A 26,272-nucleotide genomic window follows, 5' to 3' on the forward strand; every position below is an offset into this window, starting at 1 on the left:
TCATAGTGGGCGATGGATTCAATTGCAATAAAGACGAAGTAATAGCTCCGTCCGTTTCAACCAGTGAAAGAAACTCAGGCGTCGCCGCCGGAAGAAAGGAGAGACGATACGCAGTTCTCTATCATTACTCAGAGCCCAACATGCATCAGACGGAGAAAGCCCATCATGGAACGCGTTAGTGAAATGCAGCGCTTCGGTCTCATTGGACACGTGTCGGCGCGAGATCAAGCGACTTACCCATGTGGAAGCTTACGTGGCAGCACCAGAAGAGATTAAACAGGCCTTTATATATATAGATATCTTCTAAAAAATATAATCATAAAAATTATAATTAAGAAATAAATAGATGTAATAATTAAATTTTTGTTAGAGCTAAGAAAAAGATGTATAAACAATAATTAAATAAAAAGATAAAATTCTATAAATTTTAATAATAAATGAGATAATAAATATTTGTAACATGATTATACCCGCGGAGAAATCACCTAGTTAAAACGTAAAATATAAAAATTTAAAGTTTATTTGATGGATTCAGATGGGACCATGTTATTGTAGGATAGAAAAAAGTTTGAACGATAGAAAAATTGTTATTTCAACATTTGGGATTCAGGTGTGACCATGTTAAAGAATATGAAGAGTGTTTATTATCTGGGTCATTTAGATATACTAAGCCCAAAACAGTATTATATTATTCGAAACAAAATCTGTGAATTTATGGTGTAGCTCAAGGAATGTTAAGCGAATATATAAAACAATCGTGTTTAATATCAGTGATATTGGTTTGTAATTTTTAATAGTTTAGATCAGGAAGGCAGGAAACGGATTGAAATCGTCGTTTCTAGAGAGAGAGAGAGAGAGAGAGAGAGAGAGAGAGAGAAGAGACGATGTCGTACCTTCTACCTCACTTGCATTCCGGGTGGGCTGTCGATCAGGCGATTCTAGCCGAGGAAGAGCGTCTCGTGGTCATACGTTTCGGCCATGATTGGGATGAAACCTGTATGCAGGTATAGTTTCTTCCATCTTCAATTTGATTCTATTTTGATTCCTTAATTTTGAGTATCATATACTCTCGTTCTATAAAGTTACGATCTTTTGTTTCGATTGCGTGAAAGTTTTAGCAATTAGTGTCTTCTTTAGCTTGGAACTATTAGGGGGTTATATTGTGTGTTCGTGTTGTTGTCTGATTCATTATCTGATTACATTTAGTTTTAAGCCATTAGTTGTGTTAGTGTTGTGGTCTGATTAAATGATTTTGATCTGATTTTAGATGGATGAGGTGTTGGCATCAGTTGCTGAGACGATCAAGAACTTTGCGGTGATATATCTGGTGGACATAAGTGAGGTTCCAGACTTCAACACCATGTACGAGCTCTACGATCCATCGACGGTCATGTTCTTCTTCAGGAACAAACACATTATGATCGATCTCGGAACTGGTAACAACAACAAGATCAATTGGGCTATGAAGGACAAGCAGGAGTTTATTGATATCATTGAGACCGTCTTCCGTGGTGCAAGGAAAGGTCGTGGGCTCGTGATTGCTCCTAAAGATTACTCTACCAAATACCGCTACTAACCCCAACACATTGGAGTTTGTTTCAGAAAAACATTGGATCAAAAAACTCTTTCATGTTGAGTGGTTATGGTCAGTTGAAATATCCTATGAACTTGTTGCATACATATGCTTTGATGATTTGTGATTCCTTCTTGCTTACTCTTTTCGGCTGTTTGCCATTTATGTATTGCAGTATCTTCGAACATGAATCACTGAAATGAATGAGTTTATGTTTAACCTGTATAGTATAAGGTTCGTGATCTTCTTACTTATGTTCGATTAATTCAGGAGAAAATTTAAACTTTTAAAAGCATCTTGTTTTGATTATAACCAACCAAAATAATAATCTCTGTTCCAAAATGCTATAGGTTTTTAGAATTTTTACACTTAACAAATTAAACTTTGATTAACAATATATTATTTGTTGTAATTAGTCATTTTAACAGCTTTAACCAATAAAATTTTAGTATACACAATTATTTTCTTTGAAATTTACAATTCACCATTAAACTAATACATTCAAAATGCATAAAATGTATCTTTTTGAAATATTATTTTCTTAAAATATGGATGTTTCCGAAACTAAAGTAATTATTATAATAAAATTTTAAGTAGAGGATTAATGAAATTAATATATTATCAAAAACAAAGTCCATAATCTAAAAAAAAATGGGTATGGGCTAAAATTTCAGACAAGTGTAGCCTTACACAAAAGAAGCCTGTTTTGTCGGCTTTTGATCGGCTGATTCTTCGAACAAACCAACCTCGCTGACATTTCTTTTGCTATTCATTTCCGATTTCGCCTTTCACACAGCTTAGGTTTCCACACGTTAAATCCAGATCGGAGAGAATCAAGAAGTGGAAGAAGAACTAGACAATCATGTCCAGGCAAGTCGCAAGGCTCATCGGATCTCTGTCGTCAAAAGCTCGCCGCTGCTCAAACGGCGGCGGCTCTGAAGCTTTTCCGTCACGCCAGAGTCTCAGTTCGCTGACTCAATCTCGCTCCTTCGCGTCGGATCCTCCCGCGGCTGTCTTCGTAGACAAAAACACCAGAGTGATGTGTCAAGGCATCACCGGAAAGAACGGGACTTTCCACACTGAGCAAGCCATTGAGTACGGCACCAACATGGTAAAAAGTCTTCACCTTTTAAAGTTTTCTTCTTTAAAATTCGAATTGAGAAGAACTCTTATTGATCCTGGAGATGACATTGTTGACAATTTGATTTAAAGGTTGCGACTTTATGCTAATTTTGTTTGTGTGTTGTGTGTTTGTTATGTAATATAGGTGGCAGGAGTGACACCAAAGAAGGGTGGAACAGAACACTTAGGTCTCCCTGTTTTCAACTCTGTTGCTGAAGCCAAGGCTGAGACCAAAGCCAACGCTTCTGTGATTTACGTTCCTGCGCCTTTCGCTGCTGCTGCTATTATGGAAGGTATACAAGCTGAGTTGGATCTTGTTGTCTGCATCACCGAAGGAATCCCTCAACATGACATGGTAAATTGCCATCATCATAAGTTACATAGGCTTGGATACAGGATACTCATATGTGGTTTGGCTCTTTTAGACTAATCTGACTTGGGATCTTTGTGGTGTTTTCTTATTTAAGGTACGTGTAAAGCATGCTCTTAACAGCCAGTCGAAAACTAGGCTGATTGGTCCAAACTGCCCTGGGATTATCAAGCCTGGTGAGTGCAAGATTGGGATTATGCCTGGATACATCCACAAGCCTGGCAAGATTGGGATTGTCTCTCGTTCTGGAACCTTGACATATGAAGCTGTAAGCTCTTTTCTTTTTTACTTGTATTGCGTTTGGTTTATTATTTTCTCTCTCTCAATCTTTAATGGGTTTGTTGCTTTCGTTTCTTACTTCCATGCAGGTTTTCCAAACAACTGCCGTTGGTCTAGGCCAATCTACTTGTGTAGGAATTGGTGGAGATCCTTTTAACGGAACAAACTTTGTTGACTGCTTGGAGAAGTTTTTTCTTGATCCTCAGACAGAAGGTAATGTTTCTGAACTCTTAATAGATTAACCTTAAAGATCTATTAGTAGCTCACCTGATCACTTGAGACTGCAAGATTCTTGTCTTAGAAGGCTTTGGATTCCTTTAGTTCCTCTCTCTTTTAAAAAAAAATTTAGTTAGTAGCTCAAGTGAAAGATTTTCCCTATTGTTCATGAAAGATGGAAACTAAGTAGACACAGATGGCTGTTTCAGGTATCGTTCTCATTGGAGAAATCGGAGGCACTGCAGAAGAAGATGCTGCAGCTTTGATAAAGGTAATATAACCAACTTTGAATCTCTTTCACTTTCACTTTGGTCGGGGTCTATCTATTTGCAACTCAACTTTGGTTGTTTGATGATTATTTACAGGCAAGTGGTACTGAGAAGCCTGTTGTTGCTTTCATTGCTGGACTCACTGCACCACCTGGTCGTCGAATGGGTCATGCAGGAGGTATTTTCCTTAAGCAAACCATCTAATGCCTAAACCGGATTTACTACTTTTGGTTCTTTGCTCTCATTTGCTTCTCTGGTTTTTTGTTTGTTGCAGCTATTGTTTCCGGTGGGAAAGGGACAGCTCAGGACAAGATTAAGAGTCTAAATGATGCAGGAGTGAAGGTTGTTGAATCACCGGCTAAGATAGGAGCGGCAATGTATGATCTCTTTAAAGAAAGAGGTCTTTTGAAGCAGTGAAGTTGAGTTTCACACTCACTAGCTCCTTCTTCTTGAAACCTTCAAGAAGAAAACAAACAAGAAAACCCCAATTCATCAACCACACATTCTTTTGGGGTTGTTTTTCTAATTCGAAGATATTCAAAAGATTCGACAAATGAGAAGATAAAACAGCTTTTGTTTACATGTTGGATTGAATAAATTGAAATTGCTTTGAAGTTTCATTACAAGATATTATTTTAGGCCGTTGTCTAATGATAACTTCCACTACAAGAAATAAGAGTTGGTGATTCTTTATATTGAGTAATCCAATCCAAAGTTTAGGTCTCATAAGTAATGAATTAAATGGTTTTTGTAGTCTCAACGGTTTTCTTTCTTGCAGTTTTGTACTCACAAGTAACGAGTAATAAATCTTAGTGAAGAGGACAGCCATGTTATTTTTTTTTTTTGAATAACAAGCCATGTTATTATTAATGCAATTAATCATTGGTTCAAATAAATAATTAATTTTAGTGTACATATAACTAGGCATGGGACGGATCGGGTATCCGGGCAATTTTAAGGTACCCGGATTCGGATACTTATCCGGCGGATCCATAATTTTATTATCCTTATCCGGATCCGGGGTTCTCGGATAACCGGGTGTCGGATATCCTTCTAAAAATTGTAATATCCGGCGGATATCCGGATCCAGATTTGGATCCTTAAATAAATAAAAAATAATATTAATATATATAAAATATTAGCAATAATTTAAAAATAAAAATATATATAATGTCTTTAGTTATTTCTATGTATAATATTACAAAATTTACATAAAATTTATATATACTATTATAAAAATGAAAATATATTAAATAAAATTAATTTATATATATAGATATTACTATTTTTGAAATATTTATTAATAAAACTTACGGATCCGGATATCCAGACTTAAAAATTAAGATATCCGGATCCGAATCCGGCTTTGACGGATCTAACATTTTACTATCCGGATCCGGATTCGACTCCTCCGGATATCCGGATTTTTCGGATCGGATCCGGATCGAATCTCGGATCGAATCCGGATCTCGGATAAAAATCTCAGGCCTACATATAACAAGAAACTATTTTAACTTTATATAAAAGATATTTCTACTAATATGGGCTTCGGATATAGTGGTAATGGGCCAAATGAAGAATTGAATCCATTATGAAATTTGATGACAAACTACATGCAGTTTCATTAGAGTGAATAACACACCATGATCTTAAAAATAGTATTAAACGGCACGCAGTTCCCATCAAAATGTATAAAACAGCAAGATGTCAAAATGAAATAAAATAGTATGATTCCTCTTAGATCAACAAATTTAGAAATTTCAAAGTCTTCAAAATTGATAAATAAAGTTTTTAATTATTAGAATGTGATTATATAATCATATCTATACAAAATTGAAAAAAACTAATATTACTAATCAAAAACTACATTTTAAGAAGAACCATTCTCACCGAAAACGCATGGACTACTCACTTTTTGTGAACAATACCCTTTTGACTTTCTTTGTTTTTGAAGTCTTCTAATTTTTTTTTAAATACAAGCAAGTGACATCAAAACCGCGATGTGCCTCACTTAACACAACTCGACGACGTCTCTCGCATAACACCAACTCAACAAAGATTCCCTGAAGATTCTATATTTTCTCTCTCGTTCGCGATATGATTTCACATCTTCATCGATCAAACCCTTGATTCGATATCTCAGGAGATCCTTGCAATCGATCTTTGTTAGATACCAACCAATTTGAGCTTTAAATAGTGGAATCATCATTTTCCTTAAATTGATCTGAAAATGGAAGTTTGTGGCTTTATTCTGATTAGATTGTGTTACATAGAGACTCTGGTAGAGAGTTAACGATTTTCAAGTGTATTTTGTTGGCTTTACTTTGGATACATCAGGTGAATCTAGAGGGAATAAATACTTTGTTTGAGAGATTTTTTTTTGAAATGCATTGTTTCCTTGTGTTTTTGTTGTTGATAAAAAAGTGGTTTGAAATCGTTTTTATTTGGATGTGTAAGAGAAGAAGGCAATAACGCGATTTTGATAAAATTTCAGCTTGGATTTCTTCTCAACTAAATGAAAAGACTCCTTGGCATTTTACCGAGAATACAGTACCGGTTTACTGTCTTGTTAAGAACCAAATTTAAAACCTACATGGAAGCTTTCATTGATAAGATTTTCTGAAAATATATGTATTTAATTTAGTTCTCGTCACATTTATTCAAACTAGTTGATGATTTTACTGTTATTGTATTCTAACAGATAAAGCTGAAGTGCATAGTCAATGACTTGAGGGAAACAAAAGCAGAACATGATGTTAGAAACATAGGAAATTATTCACACATTGTTTGTCACCAAAATGTCTTTCCATGAGGGTTATAGTAATCTCTCCAAATGCTTGTACAAAATTCACACATGTTCACATGTTTGAGTCTGACTTATAGATTTTCCGCTCGAGTAAGTGATATGGATAAGTTTAATCCTCAATGTCAAAGTAATAATTGAGGTGTCAATCCAATCTAGAAAGATCTTAACCAAAGATAATGCAAGTTCATTGATTAATCTAAATGCAATCAAAAGTTTTATACGTAACTAAGAAATAATTTTAACAAAATTAAATAAAATGATCTCAAATTCAATCAACAACTTAATTAAAAAAAAGATTCAATCAAGGTTTAAAGACAAAATTCATGGGATTAGGCAATTGATTAATGATGATAGACTTCTAACTAATGATGCTAAATACAAACAACTAGCATGTTTCTTCAACCCTAAGATCACAAAGATAAGTTAATTCACTTCCATGACAATAACTCCTAAGTTATCATGTTCTTAACATCAATTTCCATTGGTTAATTACATTCAAGCAAGCATTGAAAACATGTCTTAATAGTCATAATACTTCCTTAACATCAATTTCCATTGGCCAAACAAGTAAAACACATCATGAGATTCATTCAAGCATTTCATCAAAAAAACCTTCCGGACTTAAAATTACTTATGATCTAGATTATGATTTTCCAACATAATCTAGCAATAAACACATCTCATATGTAAGAAACAACGTTAATCTAACACAAAGCATCATTAATTATCCCTCAATCATTATAATCTACCTAACCCATGAATCTAAAAAATGTATATTCACTAATCTCCATAATCAACCTTGAATCCATATAAGATTTAAGACTAATCATGGTTAGAAAGTAAGAAAAACACTAAACCAAATGAAGTATTTCCTTAAAATGATCCAAAGATTCAATTTTTACATCAAACAAATTCCGGACATAAAATTATTTATGATCTAGATTATAATTTTCCAACCTAATCTAACAATAAACACATCTCATATGTAAGAAACAACATTAATCTAATACAAAGCATCATTAATTATCCATCAATCATCTTAATCTACATAATCAATGAATCTAATAAGTGTTTACTCACTAATCTCCATAATCAACCTTAAATCCATATAAGATTTAAGACTAATCATGGTTAGAAAGTAAGAAAAACACTTAACCAAAGATTCAATATTTTACAAGTTTTTCAAAGCAAATGAGATACGTTTGGGTTTTTGACCCTATCTCTATAATATTATTTGAGAAGTCAGTTTCCTATATGTCGCTCTCACGTTAACTCTCACGATGGTTGATTACATTGATACCCTTAATGAATTAATTTACATTTAAAATACTATTATATGTTTTTTTATTTAGTTTCCTTTTAAAAAATTTCCGAAAAATTTACACATATAATGAAAAAGGAATTTTTTAATAAATTTATAAAAAGAATTGAAAAACGAAAATATATGTATATAAAATATGATTTCATAAAAAATGGGAAAGTTCACAAAATAGTAATATTATTTAAAAAATATTTTTAACTAACATAAAATATAATTTTGAAGTAATAAAATACTTTATTTATAAATATTTTCTTAGATGAAAAATTATAAATTTCTATATAATGTGATTTCATTAAAAACAATTTACACCAATAATCTTGGTATTAGAAAAAGAAATATTATTTCTTTTAAAACATAATTTTAAACAATACAGAAAAATTCAAAGTAATAAAAATATTTTTATATATCTATATATTTTCTTAGATTATTACAATAAATAATTAAGTAACATAAACTGATATATGTTTAATTGTCTAGAAATAGTTTATAATTAGTAATATTTAAATGTTTTATTTATTTTTCATATATTTACTTGACTATAATATCTTTCAATTACAGAAAAAAATATCGATAAAATACATTATACTTATATAATATTATTTTTAAATACAATCACAATTTTTTACTGTTTATTTTTAAGAGATATTAAAAAAACTAAAAATAAATTTTCAAAATAAACATCGTTTGATCAAATAGTTACAAAATAGTTTAATGAGGTAAATATATTATATTTTATCATTATAAAAGTTATTTTTTTCTTACTATTAAATTTTCTTTTAAATTTTATGTTTTTATTTTTGTGGAACTTAATAAAACCATAATCAAAATACCAAAGCAAATCTGAATTTTCATTTTTAAGATTATTTAAAATAAATTTTAGTTTCCCTTCATAAAATCAAAGGCATAAAGTTATTTAGAATTCATAAAATATTTTAATTATTGTAAATATTGATATGTGTTCATGAGCTTTCAAAAATGTATCAGCTACTTACGCATGTAGCTTCCTATTGATCATCGCTTTATTTTCTAATATTTTTTAAAAAAACATCTACATATAATTTGATAAATATTATGAAAATACATGCACTTTGGATTTAATTATAATAAAAAGAATTATATTTGATTTTGAATTTGAAAGAATATATGTAACTCAATATACTCACAACATGAGTGATTCGACTAATCCAACTTATATCTAAAATCATAGATTTAACTACGATAAAATATATAATTTTATAAGAATAATAATTTATTTTATAAATATAAATCATAGGACAACTCAAAACATATTAAAATTAAAATAAAATATTAACCAACTGTTACAATTTAGTTCTTTTGTAAATTTTATATATATGCATGAGACTTCAGAATATTATCGTTTCGTTATATTAATTTATGTAATTTGGAATCATACACTTTAGTTTATTTTTTTATTTCATCCTAAGCACAATATATCTTAAATTATACATAATCTTCATAAAATGTATTCACATATCTAAGACAACAACCACCTAAATGCAAATAAGAAATTAATCAAAATTTTAATATATAAAATTAAAATATTATAGTTGAATTCAAAGATGCAATCTGATTTACCCAAATGATAACTAAATCGACTAAAAACAATAAAACCGATTAAATATAACATATATAAAATCATATCTATAATTAAAGTAATGTAATATTATTAATATAAATGAGGCATGTAAATTATAAATTAATTTAAAATTAAAAGTAAGTAGCAATCAATTATTATAATATATTTACTTTAGAAATATTTGCATCCGTGTATAAGCACGGGAAAATCACCTAGTAACATATATATATATATAGGAGTCCTCAAATTAAACCAAGTCAAACCAGAAATTAAACCACAAATGCATTCGATTTGGTTCCAATCGCAATTTCCCGGTCGCTATTGTCAAACATAGGTCACAATATGGGCTCTGGATATACTGGTAATGGGCCAAATGAAGAATTGAATCCATTATGAAATTAGATGACAAACTACATGCAGTTACATCATTGAAAAACATTACAATCTTTACCTGTGTAGCCACAAGTCGTACCTCTCTCGATTAAAGACATTCGGGAGCTGGCTTGGCTGGTTTTCTCCTATGCTTTTCATTGGTCAACAATCAATCCGCCCATTCGCTTTGCGCGCCGGGAGGGGTTTGTTGAAATCAATTAATCTAATCATACCTCAATTCTTAGAAAATAGGTTGGTCCAATTAAGTATATATTATACTTTTCATTAAACTAATCATAAAATTAATTAAAGTGTACAATTACTATTTTCTTTTCTTTCCTTAAATAAAAGCTACGAAATTACCAAATATGACTAATATATATATGACAATTAATGATTATAATAATAAAGATTTGATAACAATTTATATCTCATCCATCGTTTTTGTTTAATTTTATATTATTAAAATTAATTAAACAATCAAATTAGCTATAAACTTAAAATATAGATTTTTTTCGTATATGTTATATTTTTAATTTTAAAAAATGACAAAATTACTAAAACTGTGAAAATTATTATGTTAAAAATTAATGATCAATGGTTTAACATCCCCTATATATTAATCTAGAAACATTTAAAACGTTTAGAACGTGTAGTTTATACTAATTAAAAAGTGTCATGCTGAGTTGTCACGTAATTGAAATATTAATTTGTTTACGTGTCGGCTTGAAAATCAATTGAGAATTTTGTTAGTCCAAAATTAAATTGCTAAGAAATGTTATATTATATAGTATGTCCATTATCGACCATTCATTTATCAAATTGAAATTTATTATATATCATTTCCTTAAATAAAACCTACGAAATTACCTTGTGTGGTTATGATATATATAGTAATTAATGATTTTAAATAATGAATATTTGCTAATAATCTGTATATTTTCTATCATTTTTGTTTAATTCTTTATTATTAAAATAAATTGCACAATTACATTAATCATATATTAAAAATTTAGATTTTTTTGTATATGTTCTATTTTGAATTTTTCAAAACGAATATAAATTACTAAAACTGTTAAAAGTCTCACATAAAAGTTTGTGATGATTGTTTAAATTTTTTTCTATAATAAGATACAATGATAATAAAATCATATAAATAAATAATTTTATTTTAATAGGTGTTTATGTTAATATATATACTTCATATTGTTTAAATTTAATTATATATAATATACGATATATAAGATTGATTATTTTTATTTATTTATCCTAAAATGATTGCGAATAAACAAGAGCGGTCATTTGATTTATATGTGCAAGCCAATTTATTACATAATAGTAACTGATTTCTTAGTTATTTAATATATAATTATTATTTTATTATTTCATAATATTTAGAAAAATATTAAATAAGTAATAAATATAAAATATTTATTCTGCACAAGGCGCAGATCTTAAACTAAGTATGTATCTCTTTAATAATTTTGAATCTTAAACATTTTCTAAATCTCAGGCCAAAACAAAAGAAAAACATAAGAATAAACTCAAAAATCAATATTTATATCGAGCAATAACCAAAATGACACAAAAATGAGAAAAATATCGAAGATAAATAGGATTGACACGTGAATGTAAACTTCTCATAACCATAATCAACTTTTAAATTGCTAAATCATGACATAAAACCGAGTTGACATAGTTTCATTGTAACCAAATAGTAGGCATGAGATTCTTCGAACTAAACGTTATGTTTTTATGCGATAAATAATTTTTTGACCTAAAATATTTTTAAAAATGGGATCAGTTCATTAGTAAAAAAATTATGTAATTAACTAAAAGGTTTTTAAAAAAATGTTTAAGGGCCAAAATATTAATTCAATCAATAATATAAATTTTATTTTCTATACGATATTTTTCTTAAATAATTTTGATATAAATTTAAAGCAGGTCTCATCCTAGTTAAAATGACTAAAACATCATGATTTTAAAATGAACAAATACAATTATAGTTCCCACTATCGTCATTGTCGACATTGAGATCCATCCAAGTACCAACCAGATGTAACGCTGCGTAGATCTTCTCAAAGTCTAAATGAGTTTTGTCATGAGCTATGAATCTATGCCGCATTCCATTCAATTCAATTATACTGTGTCCAGCAACTTTCTTCACTCCTTTCTTCTCCATTGCTTCTCTCATAGACCTCGCCGCGCCAAACCGCTTGTTGATCGCATAAACGTTAGCTAGTCCGACATATCGTCCATCATTATCCGGTTGCAGCTCTACAAGCCTCTTTCCAACTGTTTCCGCAAGCTCCCAGTCTCCATGGTTTATACACCCGTTAAGCAAAGCACCCAGCATCGAACCGGTCGGCTTCATCGGCATTTCGGATATAAAACCGTATGCATCTTTAACCAGACCGGCACGGGAAAGCACGTCGACCATACAAGCGTAATGCTCGCTCTTTGGTTCTGCTCCGCTTTTCTCGAGACTCTTAAACAAATGCCAAGCTTCTTTCACTAACCCGCCGTGGGAGCAAGCAGCAAGCAAGCACAAGAATGTTATCTCGTCCGGTTCAAACTCTGATTCTTGCATTTTGTGAAACAATTGAAGCGACTCTCTTATGAAACCGTGACTCGCAAGCCCTCCAATCATAGCATTCCACATCAATACATCTCTCTCCTCAACGTTTGCTCCACAAAACACCCCCCAAGCGTCTCCTATCGACCCGGATTTAGCATACATATCGATAAGAGACGTCTGCAACATAGCTGTCAAAGGCAAATGCTTATCCACTATATACCGATGCACCGCCTTTCCTCTGTTCAGCGCACCCAAGTGAGCACAAGCGCACAACACACTAACCATAGTGACTTCATTAGCCTTTATTGAACTTACTCTCATCATCTCATCAAAAACTTCAAGAGCTTCGCTATACTCGCCGCTCTTTACATACCCATCTACCATAGAGCTCCACGACACAACATCTCTCTCGGTCATTTCATCAAACAACTTTCGTGCAGAAACAACATCCCCGCATTTCGCGTACCCGTCCAAGATCGAGTTCCAAGTGACCAAATTCTTATCAGGCATTTCATCGAACAATTTGCGAGCAGAAACACTATCTCGCAACGAACCGTACAAATGGATAAGAGAATTACAAATGTACAAATCCCACACGAACCCATTTTTCACTACGGAGGAATGCAACGACCCACCAAGTTGCCTATTCAAGAGACGTGAATTCGATTTCAGGAGAAACGGATAAGTCATGTGATCTGGTGAGAACCCGTTTCTCAGCATTTGGATATAAGCACGGATCGTTCTCTCGGGGGTTTTGCTATTGGAGAAGCCTCGTATCACGAAGTTCCAGCTGAAAGCCGGAGGATTTGGTAATCTCGTCAAGAATCTGTAAGCGTAATCGACGTCGCCTGTGGAGGATAGAGCAGAGAAGGAGAGAGCTCGAGAGGCGAAAGGTTCTTCCTCGGAGAGACCGAGTGTGATCAGAAGGGCGTGAGTCTTGATTAGCTCTGACATTTTCTTCCATCGGTGAAGGAGAATCGAGTTCGCGAAGAGAGACGATGATGATGACTTCAACATTCACTTCGCTCGATTTTAAATTTCGTTTAAGATCGCGAATCGGTTTTATTTCATGTTTGCAAATAATTGCAAATGAAGCCCTGAGATTTTTAAAATATGACAAATGACCCGCTTGCATTTTGTAATCCTTTAACTAAACCCCCAACGTCTTTAAAGAGAATAAATGACCCTGATGGTGTACTTAATCGGTTAATCCCAATCCTCAATCTTTGTGTGTTGCTACTCCGTGGAGATAAGACTGATAGTAACTTGCTACATCCTGGAATGTTGAGTTGATTCGGAGATTCGTGACCACTGTTACAGACTCTATATTATTACAAAGTCAAAATGCATAGATTTTGTTTAGGAGTTACATGTCTTAATAGGATCCAAACCGATTCAAGACTTGATTAAACTATAGAATCTCTACACTCAACAATTACTCTTTTAAACCTTTTAACTGTCTAGCAGCTAACCAACTCAAAGATTGTTGCTAATCTGTATATACGGCTACAATCCACTACAGCCCGCGCGCATAGACTAATCACAATGCTTTTTTTTTCCTTGCTATGAACTAATCATAATTCTATGCGCTAGGCTAGACTTATCACAACTTTTCGAAGAATAGGAAATGGATATTCGATTATGAATATGCTATAATCACAAATCTTTTTATAACTTGGTCCCTTTGCACTAGTTTGGGCCTTGTCAAGCTGACTTGTCACTATTAACCGCGATTCAGACAATTTAGTTCCTAATCAAAACATTTGTTTGATGTGTGCACGAGCAGTCTCTGTGGTCAATTGCAAAACGTTTGGTGTTTACACTTTAAAAAATGACAATAAACCACAAGAATAACCAAAAGTTCAATCCATGTTATCGTGAAGGGAACCCAAAAAAAAGGGTTTTATCGATGGTCACAGTTTGCTAAATTTTCAGCAAAAGAGAAGATAAAAAGATCCTTATCCTCAACACAAGATGACGTGGATCGTTCTGATTGGTTGAGTCAGTGGCGAAAATCTAAGGCATGGCCAAGTGAAAACTAGGAAAAGATTCTTGTATGATGAAACACGAGTTGATTCTTTTTTTGTCAGAAGTGTCACTTTCTTTATTTTGGTCCACACCATATAATAGTATTAATTTCAAAACTAAATAAATGAGAATGGGCTCCAGCTGTTTATCACATTTGACAATTATCAAATGATTCGTACGAGTATGTGTTCACTTTTGGTAATTGGGTGATCATTAGCAATAATTAGTGTCTAAACTTTACAAACTATAGACGCGTTTATCCAGCTAACCGATAACTACTCACTCATCAAAACACGAGGTAGTAGATAACTAATCGTCGAATCGGAAAGGTTGTAAAATACTCAAAACAATAACCATTGTCAGAAAGTGCGTACTTGCATGTCATTTTATAAGAGCCATTTGTAATAGAAACACAAAAGAGAGTGATCTAAAAATTAAATTAATTATATAAATAAACAAAATCGTAATCAGTGCAGGTGTAAAGTCGACTCACCAAATAATCACGTCATTGATTGTCTCTTATCCCACTTCTGCCACCTTGGGCCCTCTCGACGACCGATCGTTTTAGCACAGCTTTTCAACTAACGTGGAAACTGTAAATTGGAAACAGTTTTGCAAACTACTCCACATGATTTGCTCCACACTAACCACCATGAATCAATCATGACTCTTAATTAAGTACTCCTGTGATTAAGCATCGCCTGTAATTCCGACAATCAAATATATATGGGACCCACATTCTAACCCCAAAATAACTTAAATTCTAATGTCGGACCGTGGTCCCTACGCTACAGTCAACACCAGAGTCAGCGCGTGAGCTTAAACGCGTCCCTCGCATAAGTGAGCTGTGTGAGGGACCCACCAACAGCCATGTGCCCTACTTCCTGTCTCCACCAGCTTCTTGCTAAGCCACTCTTTAAAATCATTTACCTCTCAAATTCTCTCTTCTGGCACCCTCATGACGAGCAACGACGGATCAGGGCCTAACGGCGTCATAGCGGAGCATCCGTCAGCAGTTAACAAAGGAACTCTTAACGCCGTGAAGAAGCCACCGGCTAAGGATCGACACACCAAAGTCGACGGGAGAGGGAGACGGATTCGTATGCCGATCATATGCGCAGCTCGAGTTTTCCAGCTGACCAGAGAGCTAGGTCACAAATCAGACGGTCAGACCATAGAGTGGCTCCTACGCCAAGCCGAGCCTTCTATCATAGCCGCCACGGGAACGGGTACAACTCCGGCGAGTTTCTCCACCGCTTCTCTCTCCACTTCTTCCCCCTTCGCACTCGGGAAGCGAGGCGTGAGAGCGGGGGAGGGAGAAGCTGGTGCCGGAGCAGGAGGAGGGTTAACAGTTGGACCCACGATGGGGGCTTCTTTGATGAGTGGTGGTGGGTTTTGGGCGGTTCCGGCGAGGCCGGACTTCGGCCAAGTATGGAGCTTTGCTACCGGAGCTCCACCGGAGATGTTGTTTACACAGCAGCAGCAAGCAGCTACTCTATTCGTCCGACAACAGCAGCAACAACAAGCTTCAGCTGCAGCTGCAATGGGTGAGGCTTCAGCAGCTAGAGTCGGGAACTATCTTCCGGGTCATCATCTCAATCTTCTGGCTTCTTTGTCGGGTGGGAATACCGGGTCGGGTCGGAGGGAAGAGGATAACCCACGTTAAAAAAAGGTCTTTGTATTTTGTGCTCTTTGGATTAGGGATACTTGAGTATGTATAGAAAACTTATCTGTGTTTTATATGTATTCTAAAATGGTTTAACGAGTACTTAATTTGTGTGTTTTTGTTGTTCAGGTTTTAGTTAAAATTTTAGATTATTGCTTAGGGTTTCAGGGTTTAAGAATATTTGGTCTAAGAATTTGTTAAGGAGAGAGGCAGTGAGGTCGATTGATTGATTGTTGTTACTAAAAACGCCATAATGGAAAAAGCTCATTGTACGTTATGTGCATGATTTCTTTTATGGTTCACGTCAGTGAAGTTGAGCCCACAGGAACTATTGAATATTGATCTCTCCTTACCACCGGTCAAAGGATTGTAATCCTGAATGTTTCTCGTGACTTGTATGAATGAGGGAAATGAAGATAAGCAAACAAAAAAGGGTCTTATACGTCAATTTCTTGTGAAGTGGTCCTTGTCTTTTGAATGATTTGAGGTATGCATGGTAGTCATAAAACTTCTGTAGTGTTTTGTATAAGCTTGGTATAGAACTGAAAAAATTGATTATCGCACATTTTTGAAAGAAAATAATTGTTTGATGAAAGAATGCTGGACGCCTTGGATTGTAAACGCAGTGGTACAGCAGTTCCACTAGTAAAAGGGAAGAGAAGAATACAAACAAATGGTCTACAAGCTTGCTAACTCTACACGAGATACAAAGAATTCAAAATGTGTGAAAATTCATTTATAATTTGAGGCAATAAAATACAAAACTAATTATGAGCCAAAAGTTTTTTTTAGGGTGGTATTGGCTAAACCAATCAAATCCTCCATGTTTGTTGTAAATGCAAATCCAATTGATATCTAACTACCATTACTAATTTGAACCGGAACAAACCGATTGCTTGGTTATGTAAAACCACGATTTAGAATGCCACTATGATCCGATAAACCATTAATTAAATCATAGTTGAACCGGTGAGATAACCGCTCTCGAGCCGGTTATCCTAAAAAGGCCTTGTTCTTGACATTTTTGGGGATTTTTAGGTCTTCCCTCAACGTGATTTTGACCGGAAGCTCTAATCTATCTCCGTGATTAAAACAAGTTTCTTTTCTCGGGAAGAACACAGATCGAACAGCCCAAGCAAAGAATCAACATTTTTTAAGTGTATGATTCACGCGATTCTGATTCCGTCTCAGCAGCTGTTAAATTCAATTGGGTATGTCTCGGATCCTCCTTGTTATGTTGGGTTTCTGCTTTAGGAAACCCTTTAAGCATTCCTTGTTTTAGATCTTCGATTTTCATGTAAAAAAAACTGTATCTTGGAATCATATCATGATTCCTTTTTAATGGATGAAGGAGAACATTGTTGAGGCCTTTGTCACAGTTAAAGGTTGATTTGTTACATTAATTGAGCTTAATGTTCTTGAGATTTTGGTTTAAAGATATATCTTTAGTGAAGTGAGAGTTTGCATAGTTGAATGTTTCCCATATTTGGCTTATTCCTTCCTTTGTGTTATAATCGACCTCAATAACATCTTGTCTGGTCTGTAACTCGTGTTTTTTTTTTTTCAGGTCTGAGCTAAACCTTGTAAAGAATCAATGACAGAGATCTTTACTGACACTGGATTCAGACAGTTAACACAAATGCTCCTGGCGATAATCTTCTTCCACACATCGGAATACATTCTCGCCAGAGCCATTCACGGACCATCGAGAGTCACTCTAAGCTCACTCCTAATCACCAAACACTACGCTTTCGCAATGCTAGTATCCATCCTCGAGTACCTAATCGAGATCACTCTCTTCCCGAACCTGAAACAGCACTGGTGGATCAGCAACTTCGGTCTCGTAATGATTCTTCTCGGTGAAGTCCTTCGCAAAACCGCGATCATCACGGCGGGCAGATCCTTCACGCACCTTATAAAGATCCGCCACGAGGAGCATCACAGGCTTGTGACGCGAGGAGTGTATCGAATCGTGAGGCATCCGAGCTACTCCGGGTTTCTTGTATGGTCTGTGGGGACGCAGGTGATGCTGTGTAACCCTGTTTCGGCGGTTGCGTTTGCGGTTGTGGTGTGGAAGTTCTTTGCGGATAGGATACCTTATGAGGAGCATTACTTGAAGCAGTTTTTTGGGAGACAGTATGTGGAGTATGCGCAGAGGGTTCACTCTGGTGTTCCTTTTGTAAACTGAAAAAAGAACAATTTGAATCAGTTATTAACATTTATTTATAGATTACTATTTGCATAGAAAATCATTAAAAGAGATTACTCATGTTTTAACATAATTGTATTTGTCCCTGGTGAGTGAGTATTTGGTTGTTCTACTCATGACTGATATTTTATTTCTTTTGCCTTGGATTTGATTTTTTGTTGTTGTTGTTGTAGTTTTGAGTTTCAAATTAATTCAGTTTCTAACTAAAAAATTGGTTTGACATCGGTTCTGTTGGATTTGGTTTAGCAGTGGAGTTCAGAAGTAATTTTTGGGTGTTATTCAAATGAGCTAGAGAGTTGCTTTCTCGGGGTGTTATTCAAACACTCTGGATGAGCTAGAGGGTTACATTTTGGGGTGTTACTCATACTCTCTGGCTGAGTTAGAGGGTTATTATTACTTCTTGTGTCATAAAACCTTAACCACAGTGGTGGGTAAGCTCCGGCGAGGCGGCGAAGAGTCTCCGAGAGAGCGAGAGCTTTGGCTGATCGTTAATCTCGAGGAGGGACCATGTTGAGCGGAGGCTCACGTGCCTTGCAGCATTTGTCCGATTACCATCATCATCATCACACATCCATCGGATTAGGATTAGGTTTTTGCGGGGCTAAGATCGTGCAGCTCTCTTCACATTTCCTCAGGCCTTCGAGAGGTCAGCTCAGCAATAAATTGCGTCACCGGATGATTTCTTCATCTGGGTTTCATTACAGAACTTCCGGCGAAACGCCTATCCTTCACAACTGCTTCAGGTTGTTTTTGTACTCCTCGATTTGAAACTTAGATGTTATGTTGGTCTTTTGCTGAGGATTTTGAAATATAAAGTTGGCATCTTGACGACGTGACATGAGTTTCCCAGTTTAGGTTCTTGCGTGTATTGTCTGTTGAGCTATTATGTTCCTTGATTGGACAAGTTTTAGGACTTATGTTTTGAAGTAATGTTACTGCTCTCTAATTGATGTACAAGTTGATGTACAAGTTGATGTCTTTTTCTCATTATCTGTTTTGTTTTCTTCCTTCAAAGCCAGCGAAAAGATGATCCTGAGCTTCCAGCTGATGAGTCAACCCCTGTTTCAGGTATCTTCCTTGCTTGTTTCTTGCCTTGCTTCATTTGAACTCTTTATCTTACCTAGTTTTTAGATGGTGAATTATGCAATAACTAGCTTTTAAGTGTAGTGCGACACTAGAAACTTGATAGAACGACAGATATTATTAGATGTTATCGTTTTTGACATTTTATGTTGCAGGAGGTATTGTAGCTCTAGGGAAGTTTGATGCCCTGCATGTTGGCCATCGAGAGCTGGCCATTCAAGCTTCTAGAATCGGAACTCCTTATCTATTATCTTTTGTTGGAATGGCCGAGGTCTTCGGTTGGGAGCCTAGGTAATATCTACCTTATGGTCTTCAAGTATTCATGCCTTCCCTTTCCTTTTGTTATACTTTTCGTTGCCTCTATCCACTTTCAACATAGGTATACATTGGTATGATCCAATCAGTTTGTGTTCTATCCCATGGTGACTACTGACAAATATATATGTACAAGCAGGGCTCCTATAGTAGCCAAATGTGATCGAAAACGAGTGCTTACCTCTTGGGACTCATACTGTGGAAACAAAGCACCAGTAGAGTACGAGATTGAATTTGCCAGCGTGCGGCATCTTACCCCACGACAGTTTGTGGAGAAGCTATCAAAAGAGCTCAGAGTCTGCGGAGTTGTGGCAGGCGAAAATTACAGATTTGGATATAAAGCATCTGGGGATGCCTCTGAGCTAGTGAGATTGTGCGAGGAGTATGGTATCGGTGCCTACATCATAACCTCTGTGATGGACAAGAAGCAAGACTCAGAACAGAGAAACTCAGGGGACTCAAAAGATAGAGGGCAAGTCTCCTCTACACGTGTACGCCAAGCTCTTGCAGCGGGAGATATGAGTTATGTATCAGAGCTCCTTGGCAGAGCACACCGGCTTATCTTGCAAGTCAACAACACCGGAGATATGCAGAGTGAAAGAAGGATCTCTTTGCCGAGATCATCAGTACTTAATCTACCGCCTGGAAATGGAGTTTACAAGGCATGTTTGGTTCTAGCTGATGATGAGCCTTCAGTTCCGTGTAGTGTAGTTGTTGATTCATCATATATACATGTAGAAACAGAGGAGCTACTACTCTGTAATTCAGATTTGGCTCAAGAGTTCTTGAGTGTTGAGTTTGGTTGATTCAATCTTTGATTAGTTCCTATCAATTCATTTGTGTCTCCATTGAAATTCTTACAGAAAACAAATATTGTTCATGTTTTAAAAAAGATTTGTTTCTAAAAGTTACATTTTTTTATTTGTAACACAAAATTATATTAATTTATTAACAAATTTTGTTATATAATTAAAATATTTTAGTATAGAAGAAAAGACTCGCATGAACAAGATCTAGATTAGTTTTTATTAACCAATAGCGATAAACTATAAACTTCAACAAAATTGTTTGTGTTTATTAAATTTTTATTGGCTAAAAATTATGAAAAATACTATTTTGTGTACTTTAACCAAAATTTAATTTATTTTATTAATATGTGCGAAAATTCTAATTTAAATTTTTTTTTTTTTTTTTTTTTTTTTTTTTTTTTTTTTTTTTTTTTTTTTTTTTTTTTTTTTTTTTGAAATAGATAATTTATTCGTTTAAAACTCCAATAGAATTTTGTACAGTATTGTTTGTCTTTCTAAGACTATTTTCTTATCAATCAGGTAAAGAAGAAATGAAATATTTCTAAAACTCCAAAGCTTCTAAGAAACACTGGCTTTAACTATTGTTCTTCACTGTCTTCATAGCTCAGAGAAAGAGCTTTCTCAAGGCAATTGAAAGCTTTCTTGTAGCTTAAGAACCCCATGAACCAGAAGTCGAAACCATCGACCGTGACTACTTCCATGTACTTCTGTGACGGTTTCGTCGTGTTCTGACTCTGGTTCACTCTCTCGATCCTGCGCAGTGGAATGGACACTTTGTAGTGAACTCGGATCATGTCTCCTTGAGGGGAAGCCACCTTTATCGATCTCTCGCTGCAGAAGGCCATTTTCTTGGAAGAAATGAAGAGAAGGCCTGCGATGGGACCCGCTGTAGTGGAAAGGTAACACTGATAAGTTTTGAAGAGTTTTTCATCTTCCTTGACTCTGAAGAGCCGCTTATAGATCTTCTCTAGACCTCCAACCTGAAGAATCTTAGCCCCCAAAGATAGCTTTCTCTTCACTGTTTCGGTTAGCTTTGGTCTTAACTTGTTCTGGTCTCTAGCTCCAGTGGTGAAACCATCAGTTTTCTTCCTTTTAACAACTGATTTTTTGGTATTACTAGAAGCCGGATCAGGTAGATACCCTACCGGATAAGTAATGACTTGTTGATCAACTCTGCTCATGTTCATCTTTAGAGGATTGAGTAATTGATCTTGATGTTGTGTGATTTGTAAAATGAAGCTGATTGATGAAATGGTTTGGTGGAGGCTTAAGGTATTTATAGGGCAATGAAAAGAGAAGATATTTGACTCATTCTTTATAACCTTTTTCTGAGCGCAGGATGAGTCATAATGTGTCATCAACGATTCAGCAAGAAATGAAAGAAAGATTAATTCATTTTGAATATATTTTGGTGATTAGAATTAAAGCAATTTGTTTGACTGCTTTGATTAGGATCACACGCCCCTCACGTTAGACTCCGACATGCTTTTTAACCTACTACAAGTTGGCAAGACGGCATACTTCTTCTTTTTTTTGATATTGTCTAGTTTCTTACCCATCACATGACATGCATGTAAATACGTATCTCTTGTGTAGTTTCTTACACATCAGTTTCTTACACATCACATGCATGTAAAAACGTTTCCGTTCAGCAAAATCTCAGTTGCCTATATATCTTTACTAGTTAATTTTTAGATATTTTGTTACATTTTCAATTAATTTGGAACATGAAATGAAAAAAATGTTCAGAAAAAATATAAAAGTAGAAGACAAAATAAGAAATAATATAAACGCTGACTTATGGAGAAGGGATGTTGTGGCTTTGGAGCTTTCTGAGTTGGCATGGTGACTTTCTGACGCCATATTATCTTGCTAAGATAAGGTATTGTCATGTATTTGAAAGTCAGAAAACTAATAAAATAAATCACAAAAGGAATTATGGTTTGAAATGGATCCCACCACAAACTATACCTGCCGTTCTATGATGATTCTATCAATTCGTCACCCGTGTGATCTACACAAGATTCAAATGCGTTACACAGTTACACCTTTTTTCTGTATACTACTATTAGTGTATGTTAGCTTTAGATGTACTGAACTAGTAAAACTATCATCATTTATGCATGAAAACAAGTGCATCTTTTAGATGTATTGAACTAGTTAACTATTATATATGCTTGAAAACAAGTGTATGTTAGCTATAGATGTATTGAGCTAGTTTTCCTTGTGATTCCTATAAAAATTTCCTCAAAGATATAAAAGGTGTGCTTCCTGCTTCTGGAGTTGTCAGTTCCAAGCTCTCCGGTAATATTTGGAACTTTGGATCATGCCAGGGACCCTCAGATCAACAAAACTTCAACATGCATGAAGAATCTGCTGCCTTTGGGAACACTCATGTTAAGGCACAACGATTTTAACTTGTTTATGGCTGAGTAATCTAATGATGACGTACCACTTCCAAGTGGGTGGTAATAACAATTTCTGCTTTCCTTTTCATGTATCCTCGGTCTATAAGCCTGGTTGTGGCATCTTGTTATCATGAAATATATAGATGAAAATTTTGTAAACATCTGGATTTTCATGAGAGAGTTTTTCATAACTCAAATTACTATTGTTATTATAATATTATTTTGATTGATTATTTATGATGATGGAATCTCATATTAAGCAAAGTGAATACATAGATTGAGTAGGAGATGATTTGGTACACTCTTCCTGGCTTCAACAGTAAATATTTTGCTAGGTATCAGTTTCACTTGATTGACGCAAGATGTAGATGAAATCATCTTATGCTGTGCGTCTGGTGAGAGTATACATTTTGCAGGCATGAGGCTCCACTAAGGCAGATAGTTGTTTTCTAACACCTGAGTGTGTTACATGCTGCATTCATCAAAAGGTTTCATGATTAAGTTTCATGTTTGAGTAATAATAAGGAAAAAAGGTTTGATTTATCATAATTTACCGCCCATAAGTCACGAGCGTTAACAATAGCTGATGAATCTAGACCAATGTCCTCCCATCGAGCATTAATGTTAGCAGGTGATGATCCTCTATTCCATAGGATAACTGCTACCCGTTTCATGCTTAGTGGACCTGCCCATACCTGCATTTTCCAACCATACATGTTATGTATATGTCTTCATATTGTTCTTGTTTGGTATGTGCATGCATACATAAACAAGAAGTATAATACCTCAAGATCACCATCTTTCTTGATTTTCTTTCCTTGGATCCCAAGTTTGTCTGAACATAAGCATCTAAAAGCTCTTACTACTACTTCTAAAGTGTTTTAAGAACTTTGTTTGATATTAGTTAATTACCTTGATTAACAGCAATCACCTCTTTGTTACTAAGCAACTCAAAGGTGACTTTGTCCATCGATCTAAGATCACAACCAATCAGCAGAGGAGCCTGCAAGAGACAAACACAGTCCAACATTTGTTATCACGTAAGAAAAACATTCATACTATGTTCATCATACTTTTGCCAATGCCCATATACTGAAATGAGATCTGTATTCTTCTCTAGTCATGCCTCCATTACCCACTTCAAGCATGTCTGGATCTGTTTCAGTTTCACGGACATTACTTTCTCTACTCACATCTGTTTAGTTAAACAAAACTACTTACCGTTCCATGATCCAGGTCTTGCGTAAGACGCCCATCTATCATTCTGATCTGCTATCATTGTCATGCTAATAACCAAAATAAAATAAAATAAGTAAGAGACGATCATATTCATGTTCTTGTTACACTAAGATTGCAAGAAAGAGCCATAAAAGAAGAGAAACCTCTTCCAGTTATCTCGGATGTCTCCTGTTGTTCTCCAACTGTTACCAATATCTCCTGCCCATGTTGCTGGATCCTCTTGTCCCCTGCGTTTTACAATACAGTTTCAACATCAGATCAGACCAAATTTGTCTGAAAGAAAAAAGAATCCATAACTTGTGTTTTGGTTCTTACCATTCACACAAAGAGAAGAATATGGATCTTCCTGAATTGATCAGAGCTTTGCTCATCTTTGGGTATCTTTCTTTTGGACTTGTTCCGGTGTTTTGGCAGTTATCATACTTCAAGTAATCAATGCCCTGTCAAAATTCACCATAACAAAAAGACACAGAGCTTCAGGATTGGTTTCAAATGTAACATGCATGCATACATACATACATACCCATGAGGCAAATGTTTTGGCATCTTGTTCTTCATGCCCTAGTGAGCCAGGCATGGTTTGGCTGCAGGTAAGGGTCCTAGCAATCAAGAAATAAAGGACGATCAATAAAGAAACTATCAACTATGTCTTGACAAGATTTGAGTTCTATAACAAAAGTCTCTTGTGTATACCCAGCATCAGAGTAGATACCAAGCTTAAGCCCTTTGCTGTGAACATAATCTGATAAAGCTTTGATCCCTGAAGGAAACGTTGACGCTTTTGCAACCAAGTTTCCCTAATAAATACATCAAAAAAAACATCTCAGTTTCGTTCTTGGATTGTCGCACACATCTCAGTAAAAAAAGAAAATTTTCATTTGGTATTTCTTTAACCTGAGAATCTCTCTTGAGTTCACCCCAACAATCATCTATAACACACAGAGAAAAACAGTACACAACAATAAGAAAAAAAGAGAGATGAGTAACAAACAACAGCAACATCTTATTTGTTTTACCTATGTTGATATACTTGTAGCCTATTGCAGAGAGACCACTTGAGACCATTGCATCCGCTGCAGAGAAACTCAGACATTAATCAATCATTGCTTGTATCAGATTTTATTTTCTATATAATTGAATCAGTAGTTACCGGTTTGTTTGATAAGAGTTTCATTGATGTTACACTGAAAATGATTCCAGCTGTTCCACCTGATAAGAAAGTACAAGCATAAGAGGAAGGTAACTTGTGAGTCAAGGAGATTAAAACAAGTGAAGAGGATCGAACCCCATTTGAGGAGTGAGAGCAAGTCCATTGTTCATCAACATTCGACTCTGAAACCCATCAACCACCTGAGTCAGACTCAGACTCAGACTCAGAGTGAAAGTAATGATCCGTATGAAGAAACCAAGAAGAGCCATTGCTTGATCAAAGTTTCTTTGCTTGTTTCCTTCAATGATTATAGTAATTAGACAGATTGTGACAAAGAGAGAGAGAGATTCAAGAAAAGTCAAAGATGGGTTCTGTAATGAATGTTGATGTTAAAGTGTGGGAACTGTGGAATCATAACCAGAGATCTGTGTGTAATATATATAGGACACAAACACTGTGACTGTCCTACCATAGCAAGTGGGTCGTTTTCCATTTTAAATTTAATTTTAGTTTCATTATTGGTTTTTCAGATAAAAAGAATACATATTTTTCTTTATTTATTATTTATGGTTGTGACGCAAAAAGTGTAGAGAGATTTGAGGAAAAGAAGAAGTTCTTGTCAGTGTAAGACGTATTCATAGTTAAGAACTGTAATATAAAGTTTGAGGATAACATATCTTCTTAACTGTTCAAGAACTTTAGTATATATTGTTACCCACTTTTAGTTATGAATCAGTTCTGAGACTGATAATGCCATTTAGATCCAAAACATAGAAACAGAATACTTCACGCCTTTCAAGAAGTGGTTAGGTCTTTATCGTCATGATCGCACTGGACTCTATCTAGTAGACACAATCGA

At 34.8% G+C, this 26,272-nt stretch overlaps 8 protein-coding genes across 8 annotated transcripts; 5 read left to right on the forward strand and 3 right to left on the reverse strand.

The window, feature by feature from the left end:
• The first annotated feature begins 796 nt into the window (after positions 1-796).
• LOC106331859 (thioredoxin-like protein YLS8) lies at positions 797-1,798 on the forward strand. Its single transcript, XM_013770288.1, has 2 exons — positions 797-1,004; positions 1,268-1,798. The coding sequence occupies exons 1-2, from the start codon at positions 885-887 to the stop codon at positions 1,574-1,576; spliced, it is 429 nt and encodes a 142-aa protein (XP_013625742.1). The 5' UTR covers positions 797-884; the 3' UTR covers positions 1,577-1,798.
• A 496-nt stretch (positions 1,799-2,294) lies between these two features.
• On the forward strand, positions 2,295-4,467 carry LOC106328747 (succinyl-CoA ligase [ADP-forming] subunit alpha-1, mitochondrial-like). The gene is made up of 7 exons (XM_013767256.1): positions 2,295-2,684; positions 2,841-3,050; positions 3,163-3,333; positions 3,434-3,557; positions 3,770-3,831; positions 3,926-4,007; positions 4,104-4,467. The coding sequence occupies exons 1-7, from the start codon at positions 2,436-2,438 to the stop codon at positions 4,244-4,246; spliced, it is 1,041 nt and encodes a 346-aa protein (XP_013622710.1). The 5' UTR covers positions 2,295-2,435; the 3' UTR covers positions 4,247-4,467.
• A 7,406-nt stretch (positions 4,468-11,873) lies between these two features.
• On the reverse strand, positions 11,874-13,523 carry LOC106331937 (pentatricopeptide repeat-containing protein At5g08305). Its single transcript, XM_013770378.1, has one exon. The coding sequence runs from the start codon at positions 13,521-13,523 to the stop codon at positions 11,910-11,912; it is 1,614 nt and encodes a 537-aa protein (XP_013625832.1). The 3' UTR covers positions 11,874-11,909.
• A 1,917-nt stretch (positions 13,524-15,440) lies between these two features.
• Positions 15,441-16,507, forward strand: LOC106336081 (transcription factor TCP21-like). The gene has a single exon (XM_013774803.1). The coding sequence runs from the start codon at positions 15,493-15,495 to the stop codon at positions 16,198-16,200; it is 708 nt and encodes a 235-aa protein (XP_013630257.1). The 5' UTR covers positions 15,441-15,492; the 3' UTR covers positions 16,201-16,507.
• A 708-nt stretch (positions 16,508-17,215) lies between these two features.
• LOC106336082 (protein-S-isoprenylcysteine O-methyltransferase B) lies at positions 17,216-18,560 on the forward strand. The gene is made up of 2 exons (XM_013774804.1): positions 17,216-17,411; positions 17,768-18,560. Exon 2 carries the CDS (start codon positions 17,795-17,797, stop codon positions 18,386-18,388), a length of 594 nt encoding a protein of 197 aa, XP_013630258.1. The 5' UTR covers positions 17,216-17,411; positions 17,768-17,794; the 3' UTR covers positions 18,389-18,560.
• A 257-nt stretch (positions 18,561-18,817) lies between these two features.
• On the forward strand, positions 18,818-20,639 carry LOC106331884 (FAD synthetase 2, chloroplastic). Its single transcript, XM_013770317.1, has 4 exons — positions 18,818-19,152; positions 19,425-19,477; positions 19,648-19,783; positions 19,947-20,639. The coding sequence occupies exons 1-4, from the start codon at positions 18,917-18,919 to the stop codon at positions 20,611-20,613; spliced, it is 1,092 nt and encodes a 363-aa protein (XP_013625771.1). The 5' UTR covers positions 18,818-18,916; the 3' UTR covers positions 20,614-20,639.
• A 502-nt stretch (positions 20,640-21,141) lies between these two features.
• On the reverse strand, positions 21,142-21,937 carry LOC106332897 (GEM-like protein 4). The gene has a single exon (XM_013771389.1). It carries the CDS (start codon positions 21,801-21,803, stop codon positions 21,195-21,197), a length of 609 nt encoding a protein of 202 aa, XP_013626843.1. The 5' UTR covers positions 21,804-21,937; the 3' UTR covers positions 21,142-21,194.
• Positions 21,938-23,191: 1,254 nt separating this feature from the next.
• Positions 23,192-25,818, reverse strand: LOC106328866 (alpha-galactosidase 2). The gene is made up of 14 exons (XM_013767397.1): positions 25,549-25,818; positions 25,414-25,472; positions 25,280-25,336; positions 25,158-25,192; positions 24,957-25,060; positions 24,787-24,862; positions 24,579-24,703; positions 24,407-24,490; positions 24,246-24,310; positions 24,098-24,180; positions 23,937-24,027; positions 23,810-23,859; positions 23,579-23,719; positions 23,192-23,496 (listed from the first exon to the last, which is right to left on the reverse strand). Exons 1-14 carry the CDS (start codon positions 25,680-25,682, stop codon positions 23,404-23,406), a joined length of 1,197 nt encoding a protein of 398 aa, XP_013622851.1. The 5' UTR covers positions 25,683-25,818; the 3' UTR covers positions 23,192-23,403.
• Positions 25,819-26,272: the final 454 nt, after the last annotated feature.

The sequence above is a fragment of the Brassica oleracea genome, chromosome C3 (genome assembly GCF_000695525.1).
Source record: "Brassica oleracea var. oleracea cultivar TO1000 chromosome C3, BOL, whole genome shotgun sequence".
In the NCBI taxonomy this organism is placed as follows: Eukaryota; Viridiplantae; Streptophyta; class Magnoliopsida; order Brassicales; family Brassicaceae; genus Brassica; species Brassica oleracea.